Consider the following 11,933-nt stretch of genomic DNA (forward strand, 5'->3'; position numbering starts at 1 on the left):
TACAGTGGAGATGTTTAGATTGCCTAGATTTGGTTGCAAATTAACAGGGGAAGCAGAAAAGCTATATTTATTTTGTCTCCTACTCCCAAGATTCCCTGTCATTCTAATATTCATCATTCTTCTTTATAAAAAAATGTAACAAAACAATCTTCAATTCAATTCAACAATATGTATTGACCACTAACTTGTGCTAGGTACTGTGAAGAATACAAGAAAAATATATAATTCTCTCTAACCTCAAGGGCCTACAATTTAGTTTAATTATTTTAAGCATAAATATCATCAAAGATTAAACTATTAAATTAAAAGGTTCAGATTAAAATAATTCATGAGGCAATCCACTAAACATTATTCTATGATGAGCTATATACTAGAGAAGAAAAAAAGATGAATAAGAAAAAAGGAAAGAATATGTTTTTCTTTTAAACATTTAAGTTATTAGGGTATTCAAGGGTATGTCACTTAATCTGGCTATTTTGGAAGCCATTCTTCAGCTTCCATTCTTTAGTAGAGGAATAAAAGAAAAAGTAAGAGATTAGAAACGAAGATTAAAAAAATCAAGATGGAGATGAAGAAGATAGACAAAGAGATGTAAGGAGAAAAATGGAAAACCTGAGACAGAAACTGAGAATTATATATGATGTGTGGCCAGTTTCTGCATGCTTGAGTTACTGCACTAAAACTGAACAGAATCATAAGGATTAATAGTAATGCATAGTCAAATAGAATATTAATGAGAATTTATAAATAAGAGTTGACTTTAATTTCAAATAAATATATTTAAGAAATCTTCTTAGTTGAGACTTCCCATTTGGTAGTTAGTTGTAGTTTTATGAGTTCTGCTCCTGATTTCATTTATTTTTCTTTTTTTTGAGACATACCTAAATGATGCTGCCATCTAAAGATCTGTCTTTCTACATATCCCTAGTTAGAGCATTTTAGCATATGGTGGTGAATAGAGCATTGGATTTAGGAGTTTGAAGAGATGTATTCAAATCTGACATTGCTAATACTAAATTTTTCCCCAACTCAGTTACAGATTAACATGGGAAGGTAAAAATATTTTTCTTTTATTTTGACTCTTACCTACTTAAGTCTTCTGTTTACCATCTGTGTAACCTTGGTCATCTTGTTTAGCATTCTGTAACTCAACCTTCTCATCTATATAATAATGGAGATTTGGACAAGATGACCACTAAGAGGGCAGCTAGGTGTGCAGTGGATAGAGGACCAGCCCTGGAGTCAGGAGTACCTGAATTCAAATCAGGCCTCAGACACTTAATAATTACCTAGCTGTGTGGCCTTGGGCAAGCCACTTAACCCCATTGCCTTGCAAAAAAACAAACCTAAAAAAATGACCACTGAGATCTTTTAAAGCTGTTAATTCTAAAATCATTATGTGTGTGTGTGTGTGTGTGTGTGTGTGTGTGTGTGTGTGTGTGTGTGTGTGTGTGTGTGTATCCCTAGAAGGACAGAATGTGTCATTTAGCAGATTTTTGTTGTTTCAGTTGTGTTCAAACCCATCTGTGCTTTTCTTGACAAAAATACTGAAGTGGTTTGTCATTTCCTTCTCCAGCTCATTTTATAGATGAGTAAAATGAGGTACAGTTAAATGATTTGCTTGGGGCCACCCAGGTCGTTAAGTGTCTGAGACTAGATTTGAACTCAGAGAGATGAGTCTTCCTGACTACAGGCCAAGCACTATCCACTAAACCACTTAGCTTCCCCAGTCATTTATTGAATACTGGTTCACATTTTGATGGCAGAAGTCAGATAATCTTTTTAAATGAATACAATTTTAAAGTTAGAAAGAATCTTCTGATAAAATAGTCTTCTGATTCTACATCTCAGTGCAGGAACTATTTCTTCAACATCTTTAAGAGATTGCCCTTCAGCCTTTGCTGGAATAGGTCCAGGATAGAGAATCTTACAACCTTATTGGACAGCTTTACTTATTGAAAAGGTTTTCCTCATAAAAAGTTAAAAGTTTGCCACCCATTACCATCTAGAGAAGGAAACTAGAGAAGGAAAAAAGATGAATAAGAAAAAGGAAATAATATTCCTCTTTCGTTATTCCTCTTTCACCTAGTTCTTCCACTTAACAGTTGCCTTGTGTTGTTTTTTGGAAATCATAGTCAGTTCTCTATACACACCTACTCCTGAAGCCATGTAACAAACAAGTAAAAGACAAAAACAATTAAGCAGCAAGGACCAGCAAAGCAATCAAAAAAACAAAATCAATTAATATCATTATCAATCAACTCTGGCACAAATGATACTCATAAATACCTACTTATCTATCAAGAAGAAAGATTTATATTATATCCTCAGTACTTCAGAATCAAGTTTAACACCATCTCTCATACAATTTAATTTCAAATCAACAGTTCAAAAAACAAAGTGTATATATTAAATACCATCTCAAACATAGGCTAAATGCATACCATGGACAAGTCACTATGATAGGTTTTGGAGACACACAGACACAAAAATGTAACAATCCCTGGCCCTCTAGTTTAATGCATAAGAATTCTTGAATTATTTAAAGATATCTATCGTGTTGCCCTTAAGTCTTATATTCTTTAGACTAAACATCTATAATTTCTTCAAATTATCTTTCAGATGCCTCATTGTCCAAGTTGTATCTTTCTCCTCATCTTCCTTGTTGTCGCTACCTTCCTTAAAATACACTATAAAGTATTTGGCAGGAACTTTGGAGCTGGGGAGTGGTGGTGACCTGCATATAAATTCAAATTATTTTGATTTATAAGGTTATGGGGAAATCAGTTTTATTTACATATTTGATGAAGATGTTTGTCTTTCTATCTTGAAGAAGACCATAACATCTGGGAAGTGATGCCATGACAAGCATATGAATTGGATCCGAGTGAGGGGGTGCTATGCTGAGTCACCAACCTCACTTTTTTCTCCAGAACCATCTGACTCTAGTGGCCAGATATGAAATCAGGTCACCTGGAGATGGCCCTGGATGCCAGGTAATCAGGGTTAAGTGACTTGCCCAAGGTCACATAGCTAGTAAGTGTTTAAGGCCAGATTTGAATCCAGGTCCTCCTGACATCTAGCTGCCCTTACCAATTTATATTTGTTTGATTGCAACAAACAAATGGCCATGAAGAGGGAGTTAATTAAGTATTAAAGTAACATGGATGGAGCACCATAAACTCGGTCTATAATAATATAATATTTCATGATTGAAAGGTTGTGTTTGGCAGGTGGATGACATATTGAATATTTTGGATTTGGAGTCATAAAGATCTGAGTTAAAATTGTGACTCAGATATTAATTCTATGATCAAGTCACTTGCTTTCTTCCTCAGTTTCCTTCATAGGACTGTTAGAGATAATGTCAGAAAGTAATTTTTTTAGCATTAAACTCTAAGTAAAGGTTAATTATTAATAACATCATTGTTATTATTAGGATTGTGATAATGAATCAATAAATTCAATCCTGAGAATCCATGTGACTAGAATCACAAAATCACTTTGAGTGTATTCTGAAGAGAAAATAGCATTCCCAATAGAGACCAAGAGAAGAATGAAAGGAAACTTCCAGTCTAAGGGAAGTCTTTAACAAAATCATTGAAAAGGACAGACCTACAGATAAGAGTTCAGCAGCATGCAAACTAGAAACTTCTTTCTTTCAAGTCAACATCAAATCATTAATCAAAATTCTGGCTACTATTATTCAAAAAAGCACAAATCTATCCAGATGTTTCTCTATTTTTATTCTAAAGACATGAGGCAAATCTTTGCCTAAGACCTTGATAGAGTCAAGAAATATTATGTAAATGAAATTCTCCTGATGGGTTAACTTAGATATTCAATTTAAAAAAAAGAAAGAAACAGGCTAAGTTTGGCATAAATCTTTCCTAGTGAAAATATGATTGCTAGTAGTGATTATCCTCATTCTTTTCTCAGTGCCCACTGCCCATCTGTTAAATAAAAGTCTAGAATTTTGCCAATGATCAACATCAAACTTACCATTTTGCAGTTTCAGAAATTTACCCTTTTTTCCTCTTTTGAAACTTGGTATAATATTTGCCCATTTTTAATGAAATTCATCTAATTCTTCATGATTCTTAACAGTCAGGACTTGAAAAATAAAAAGAGCAAAACTTAGCACAACTGTTCGAAATAAATGATATGCTTGGATCCTTTTACTGAAGGTCTTCAAGTAGAAGTCAAATAGCACTTATTGAAGAAGGAATGAGTTGAAATTGATAACAGTGGAAAAAATACTAAGAGTCAGAGGAGCAAGGTTCAAATCTTCCTTCTGATACTGGGCAGCTAGGTAGCACAGTGGATAGAGTACTAACCCTGGAGTCAGGAAGACATCTGAGGTCAAATCTGACCTTAGATATTAGAAGTGTGAACCCTGAGCAAGTTATTTAACCCTATTTTTCTCAGTTTCCTCAATCAGCAAAATAAGCTGAAGAAGAATATGGCAAACTATCTTTGCCAAGAAAACCCCAAAAGGGCCTCGAATAGTTAGATAGACTTCAGTGAAAATTAACTAAACAATGATGCTTACTATTTATGTAATCTTTGTTAAGTCACTTAATATCTCAGGGCTTCAGTTTCCTTATCTGTTAAATAATGGGATTGAATTCAACAACCTAGATGTCCTTTCCATCTCTACAATTCTATTGGATTCTGTCAAGTAATAAGATACAGTTCTACCCCTCAAAGAGATTACAATCTAATTGCTATCCAAAAAAAAAAGAAACCAGTTTGGAAATAGAGAATATAAATATTTTCAAAGAATTGCAACATCTTTATGCAAGGCATTCTAACCCTTTATAATCCATTTAGAAAGGTTAGACTCAAACACTTGAAAAGTTCACTAATAGTCTAAGACAGTGTGACCCTAGAGGAATCACTTAACCTATTCTAGTATCAAGCAACTAAGAAGATTATAAATTGCAGAGAAAGCATTATTTTATTTTGAGATTTCTACACTGATAAAATTTAATAACAAGTACCAAATTCCTGGCATAGATAACTTAAATTTTTACCTATACACACACACACACACACACACACACACACACACACACACATACACATGTGTGTGTATAGCATCTCAATGTCACCTTTTGCATCCCTGTGAGATATATATATATATATATATATATATATATATATATTTCCTTTGAAGAATTTCTAAGCATAAGGTAAGAAATTTACAGGAAAATTAAATTGTTGCTCTTATAATATTTTTGGAATATTGTGAAATACATCTTAGTTTTGTGGTTAACAAATTTAATGTACTAGAACTTGCATATACCTTACTATATATTCCTTTGCCAGCAGACTTTGTTGTTATTGTCCAGTTTTTTTCAGTAATATGTGACTCTTCATGATCCCTTTTTGGGTTTTCTTGGCAAAAATACTGGAGTGGTTTGCCATTTCCTTCTCCAGTCCAATTTACAGATGAGGAAACTGAGGCAAACAGGGTTAAGTGACATGCTCTGGGGTCACACAGTGAATATCTGAGGTTAAATTTGAATTTAGGAAAATGAGTCTTTCTAATTCCAATCCCAGTGCTCTCTGCACCACCTAGCTGCCCCAGCAGAACTTTTTCCTACTCTGATTAGGCAATTTTAGAAATAACAAACAAGCTTTATTTTTGTGATATTGTTATGTTTGTACCTCCACAACATCCTTGTATATGTGTATATGTTCCTCTCTTTCCTAGTTCAGGACTTCATCATCTCTCTACTGGATTATTGCAATAGCCTCTTAATTGGTCTCCCTCCTTCAAACCTCTATCCATTCCAAACTGAGCAAGTCACTACTCTTACTCAATAAACTGCTTTTTTCTGGATAAGATATAAACATCTAGGTTTTAAAGTCTTTCTTGGGACAGCTAGGTGGCATAGTGGAGTCAGGAGGACCTGAGTTCAAATTCGACCTCAGACACTTAAATAATTACTGCACTGTGTGACATTGGCCAAGTCACTTAACCTAACTTCCCTAGCAAAAGCAAAAAAATAATAATAATAAAATAATAAAAATAAAGTCCTTCCCAACCTGACCTCAATCTATCTTTCTAATGCCCTTACACATTACTCCCCTTCCCACATTTTGTTGTAAGTGACCTGCTCTTGAAAGAGAAAAGACTTAAAATAGAATTCAATAATAGCAACATTGTGTGATGATCAACTATGATCAACTTAACTCTCCACTGCAGAATAATGATCAAAAACAATTCTAAACCATCTGTGATGGAGAATACCATACACATCAGAGTCTGAATGCAGACCAAAGCATGCTATTTTCTATTTTAAAATTTTATTTTATGCTTTGTTTTTCCCTCTAATGTTTTTCCTTTTGTTCTGATTCTTTTTTTCACAATATGACTAAATATGTTTAACAAAGTTATGCCTGTATTTGAATATATAACATGTAGATTACTCACTGCCAAAGGGAGGGGGCAGGCAAGAGCAAAAATGTGAAACTCAAAATCTTATCAAAAATGAATATTGAAAACTATTTTGCATGCAATTGGAACAATAATAAATTTATTTTTAAAAAATAACAGTTGTTAACAGTCTGCTAGAAGTCTAACTTGAATTTCATTAGAACATAAAGCAGTTTATGGAATTGCTGAGCAGTACTTTATTTTCCATTTCATATAGACTGCACTGTCCAAACAGCAGCAGGTATATCTGCTGATAAAATGGCCCAACTTGATCCATTTGCTCTTGCCAATCTTCTCCAATGCAGAAACTTCCCCTATCACTAGTCAGATCCATTCATTGTGCCTAGGACATCTGAATCTCTTATAAGCCTGGACACATTTGCCTCAAGATTCATGCTCAATCATTACTCAAGAAAGGAATAACAAAGAAGAAAAGGTTTCCAGTGATTCAGGCACAAGCCTACCTAGTTGAGTCCATGATCCATGTGGAAACCATGATGAGATGGGGGAAAAAGTACTGGTCTTAGAATCAGGAGTACTGGAGTTTGAGTTCAGTCTCAGACACTTCACTCTTTCTAGATGTGTGACTTTGGGCAAGTCACTTAACCTGACTGCCTCACATCCAGGACCATCTCCAGTCATCAGTCCAAATGGCTCTGGAGGAGAATGTGACACTGGTAACTTAGCACAGCATCCCCTCACTCAAATCCACTTCATATGTTTGTCATGGCATCTTCTCCCTGATGTCATAGACTTCTTTGAAAAATGAAGGACAAAATAGCATTATTACTGCCAATGGATATAATATCAGTATCCTCAGGCTTGGGTAGAAGCAGAATTCGCTTTGTCATAAAAAAATCTCTTTTCCTTTAGCATTGGAACATCACATGACCAGAAGTAGGCTCCACACAGTTGATTATAACCAGGAAAGGCAATTCTAAGTATGCTCCATGGGATGGTCCCCATTGCACCAGAATGCCTCCCCATCTCTTACTTATAGTTTCCTTCCTTCCTAACTTAGTTTATTTCTAATCAAAATCTTTCCCTACCTTCCCACTCCCAACTACTTCTAACTTCCTTGTATTTAACTATCTTGTATTTTGTTTCCATTCCACATAGATTTATTCTTCATATTCTTATATATGTGGACATGTTATATTCCTCAAGATTATATAAGTCCCTTAACAGAAATAGTCTGTTAAGCTTTTGTTTTTGTATCTCAGATTCTTAGCAAAGTGCCCAGCAAGGTAGCAGGCACTTGACAAAACAAAGTCCTAGGCTTTTTATGTATGGTTACTTTAATGATATTAAAACATATATTTATTCTAGCAAATAAATTACTTCAGTCTGAACAATATTTTTGGAAATGTTTCTTAGGAAACTTTAATTACCACCAATGTATAAAAATAAATAACAGAATTTTTGTCCAGGTGGCATGGCCTCTTCTTCAGAAAACAGAATTCTTAAGCTCTAAAATCTGCCTCACAAGTTAATCCTTATGGAGGTGGGGGAGATGGCAATCTGTTTACAGTACCATTTCTCCAAAGCTTAAGTCGATTTTTAATTTGAACAGAGTCCCAAAGGGCACTATTCCTAACAAATGAGGTGAACAATATTTTCCTCTCTGTGTTTTTGCCTAGTGAGGAGAAAGATATAGATTCATGTAGAATATGGCCCAAATTTTGTTTGGAAATTTCAAAGCCTAGTTATATTAACTGTTAGGTCATTAAATATCATCCTGATATTTTTATGGTGACCCATGGAAACATTTCTATTTCATAAGAAATCTAAAGGTTTTAATTCATCTCTCACCAAGAAAAATACCTACAATAAATTAAAATAATGCAAAATAGGGGCAGAACATATTTTTTAAAATATGAAAAAACCCCAGTCCATTCATCCCCAATATTTTTTTAGTTTCCTTAATGCTTTTGATACCCTAATAATGAATGAAGTAAAGGGGGAGAGATCATTAGAAAGCTATAAGTATATGATTACAAACTTTCTTTTCCCTTGGCCATTTCATCTTTAGAACATTTATTTGTTCAAAATAAAGTATGTGGGGGGAGGGGGGTAATTTCCTTTCAAATGATCTTAAAATTACACTAATTAGAGATTTTGAGCTCTGTTTCAGCCACCACTAACAAACTTAAGTAATAAAAATTATCTTCCCTTCAGGACAAAAAAAAATTGTAATCTCTAATCCTGCTCTGATTGATTAATGCAAAAGCTGCCAATAATTTTTTTCTACTTTATCAGTTGTAGAGATATGGGGTTTTTCAGATGCAAACAAGGAAAGTAGTATAATAAATTGTCTATTATAATTAATCCTCTTCCATTTAAAACACAATCATTTTAAGGTTACTTAATACAGTAGAAAAAGACCTGGATTCTTCTGAAGTTTTCTGTTGTGTGGCTTACAGTAAGTCATTTCCTGGGGTCTTTGTTTCCTCAAAGTGAAAGGGAAGGACTAGATGGTCTCTGAAGATTCTTTCTAGCAGTATGTTTTTTTTCCCCTGCATTTGTAGCCTTTATTATCAAGCTATATTGGTTTACTTTTTTTGTCATTACTCCAAGAATAAAACACGGATTGTATTCCTCTCTACGACTGTTTTCTATGCATATCTTTTGTGCAAAAGATGCCTAAGAATCTCCATCCTTCAAGAACTAGAACATCATATTAAAGGGATCCTCACTTTAAGCAACTAGCTTACTTGTTACTCGTTCAGATAGGTGGGGTGAGGAGGCGGATCTGGCAGGTGTAACCGAGCCCTCTCCTTGCCTTCCTGGCTTCCTTCCCCTCTCCCTTCCTCTTTCTCTCCTGATTCCTCTCCCCAGTGGACAGTTCGTGTTTCACCACCTGCTCCAGAGACCAACCAATAAACAGGACACTATCATCTTTTCCCAATTCAACCCTCCCACCACTATCAGGTTCCCTTGTCTTGAAAAGCAACATTTCCAAAACTGTTCAACTCTCGTCCCACCCCAGCCCTTTCTCTCACGATATTACTGAATTCGTAATGGTCTGCATCAGTCTAACATCCATATTGGGCGCACAAGTCACAGCACCACCTCCCCCGGCCTCTAGAAACGCAGCTCTGGCTCATACCCTGCTGCTCCCTACAACGCCTCACTTCCAGCCAAGAGGTAGCACCTGATTCACAGGTCCGACTGAGGAAAAAGAGTCGTGCTCCGGGCCGTTGCTGGACACTTGGGCACCAGGGCAAAGAAGACCCTGTCTCAGGGGAGTGAGCCAAACATGCTGGGTCTGGTCCTAGATGCTCTGGAACCAAACTTCACTTTATTTCTTACTCAAACAACAAAAGCCCCTTACCAAGGTGCGCACCACACTTATATATTTTAAGTTTTAATAACATCTCGGGAAAAGGAAGGCAAAGTGCCCCGTAGGAAAAGAAAATAAGTTCAGGGCGGGGACTCCTAGCTCCCAAGACCTTTGGAACCCCTCCCTTTCTAATAGATCGGGGTGGAGGGGTGGAGAACCGTTAGGAATTAAATGGGGTCGTAAGAGGGGAGTAGAAAAGAGCAAACAGCAAGTGATGAAGAATAATGACGGCATCCTTCCCTTCTGTATCAAGCCCAGGAACAACTGTAAAGGAGCTGAGGGCCTCGGTCCGCGCCGCTTTGTTGTTCTAGTCCCTTGTTGCTAGTGCCCACGCAGCGTGGAAACACGCCCTAAAAAAAAAATATCTCAAAGAGCTGAACGAGAAGCCCCCTACCCCGAGGGAGAGAAGAAACTTGAGCTGGAGGCGCAAGCTAAAGCTGTTTATGAGGCTCTGAGCCCAGAAGGCCAATTATAGACATATTTTTTTCCCTAAAGAAGATCCAAATATTTTGTTTTTATTTCTTACATTTATTTACATTTATTCGATTATTTTTCTTATTAGTCTAGTAGTATTTCCAAATACTTGTCGCAATAAAAGAAGTGGAGGAAAAGGAGTTTGCGATGGAGGAAGGCAGAGGTGGGAGAGTGGGGTTGGAGAGGTAGCAGTAAGAATCTACGCAGATTTGTAGAGCATCTAAGGCACCTCGCCTTTACCTGTGGATGCAGTCTCCATGGCAACGGGAGGGTGTTTCTCTTCTTGGCGATCTTTGCCTGAGCCCAATTCCTGCTGCGCCCCTTCTCCGTCGCTTTCTCCCCCGCTCCGGCAAGTCTCCCCTGCCGGGTACTGCTGTGGAGGCAGCGACGGTGGCCGGTGAAACCCTTTCATCGTCACCGTTCCCTCCTCCTCCTCCTCTTTCTCCTGCTCCTCCCTCCCATCCCCGAACCGCTGTGACCCGACGCCAGGCAGCAGCAGCAGCTCGTCGTTTGGCTCCGGCGGCACAGACATGGCTCTCCTGGGCTCCGGGGCTCCCTTGCCTCGTATAGGCAGAGGAGGCTACTCTGGCTAGAGGCAGTGGCGGGCTGCCTTATTCTCCGGTGCTGCGTGTAGAAGGGACTTCGGGAGGCTGCAGTACCACACAGCCTCTGCTGCTGCTGCTGCTGCTGCTGCTGCTGCTGCTGCTGCTGCTGCTGCTGCTGCTGCTGCTGCTGCTGCTGCTGCTGCTGCTGCTGCTGCTCCTCCTCCTCCTCCTCCTCCTCCTCCTCCTCCTCCTCCCCCTCCTCCCCCTCCTCCTCCTCCTCCTCCTCCTCCTCCCCCTCCTCCTCCTCCTCCTCCTCCTCCTCCTCCTCCTCCTCCTCCCCCTTCTCCTTTTCCTCCTAGTCCTGCTGCTGTTACCGCTAACTGCTCCTCCTCCTGCCGCGGTTGCTGACTCGCTACTACAGAACCTATTATTACGCAGGTGAAAATGGTTTGTTTCCTTAGAGTGCTCCAAAGCTCGAGCCAGCCTTCGGCTCAAGCTGGCCAGGTTAGGGAAAGACAGACTGGGCTTCTTAAATCCTCCTCATTTGGAGAAAGGATGAAATCGACAGCCCCACAGCACCCCCCGAAGTACCTTCAGGCCACTGACCTCTTAACTAAAAATTGAACCTTGAGTGATGCCTTGGGACCAAGAGTACAAAATGAGAGATGTAGATTTGTCAAGGCCACAGACCCTGAGGCTGGCCTGTATCACTTACTCTAAAACCTTGAAGACAGGATAAAAGTAGAATATGGTTATATTAGCTTTCTTATTGTGGTCAGGGGAACAAGTATATTCCACGATTACCTTATGGATATGTTCCATTGCTTATGGTTCAGGTCTGACCAGTGAAGCATTCAGGTGGTTTAAAGAATGTTGGTTCCATACTCTTACTTTCATGCCTTCAACAAATATTTATTAACTGCTTCTGGGCTTTGTGCTAGGAACTATGAGCACATACTAATATCAAAAAAGCAATAATCCCATAGTTCCTTTTCTTAAAAGAACTTTTTGAACTATTAAATGGACCATAACTGATTTAGAAAGTACCATACCAAAAATCTAGGCGAGAATTATTCTCATCTGTATTTTTATTATACAACATTTCTGCACTTAGTTTGTTCATGTA

General features: G+C 37.8%; 1 protein-coding gene across 1 annotated transcript in view; it reads right to left on the reverse strand.

Annotated features, from left to right (window-relative positions):
• The window catches only part of RTN1 (reticulon 1), a 283,252-nt gene extending 272,250 nt beyond the window's left edge, over positions 1-11,002 (reverse strand). Inside the window, exon 1 of the mRNA XM_074235924.1 lies at positions 10,503-11,002. Within this exon, the coding sequence (XP_074092025.1) occupies positions 10,503-10,794 (292 nt within the window). The 5' untranslated portion in view covers positions 10,795-11,002. The remainder of the gene's footprint in view (positions 1-10,502) is intronic.
• Between the last annotated feature and the right edge of the window lie 931 nt (positions 11,003-11,933).

This window comes from Macrotis lagotis, chromosome 4 (genome assembly GCF_037893015.1).
Source record: "Macrotis lagotis isolate mMagLag1 chromosome 4, bilby.v1.9.chrom.fasta, whole genome shotgun sequence".
Classification (NCBI taxonomy): Eukaryota; Metazoa; Chordata; class Mammalia; order Peramelemorphia; family Peramelidae; genus Macrotis; species Macrotis lagotis.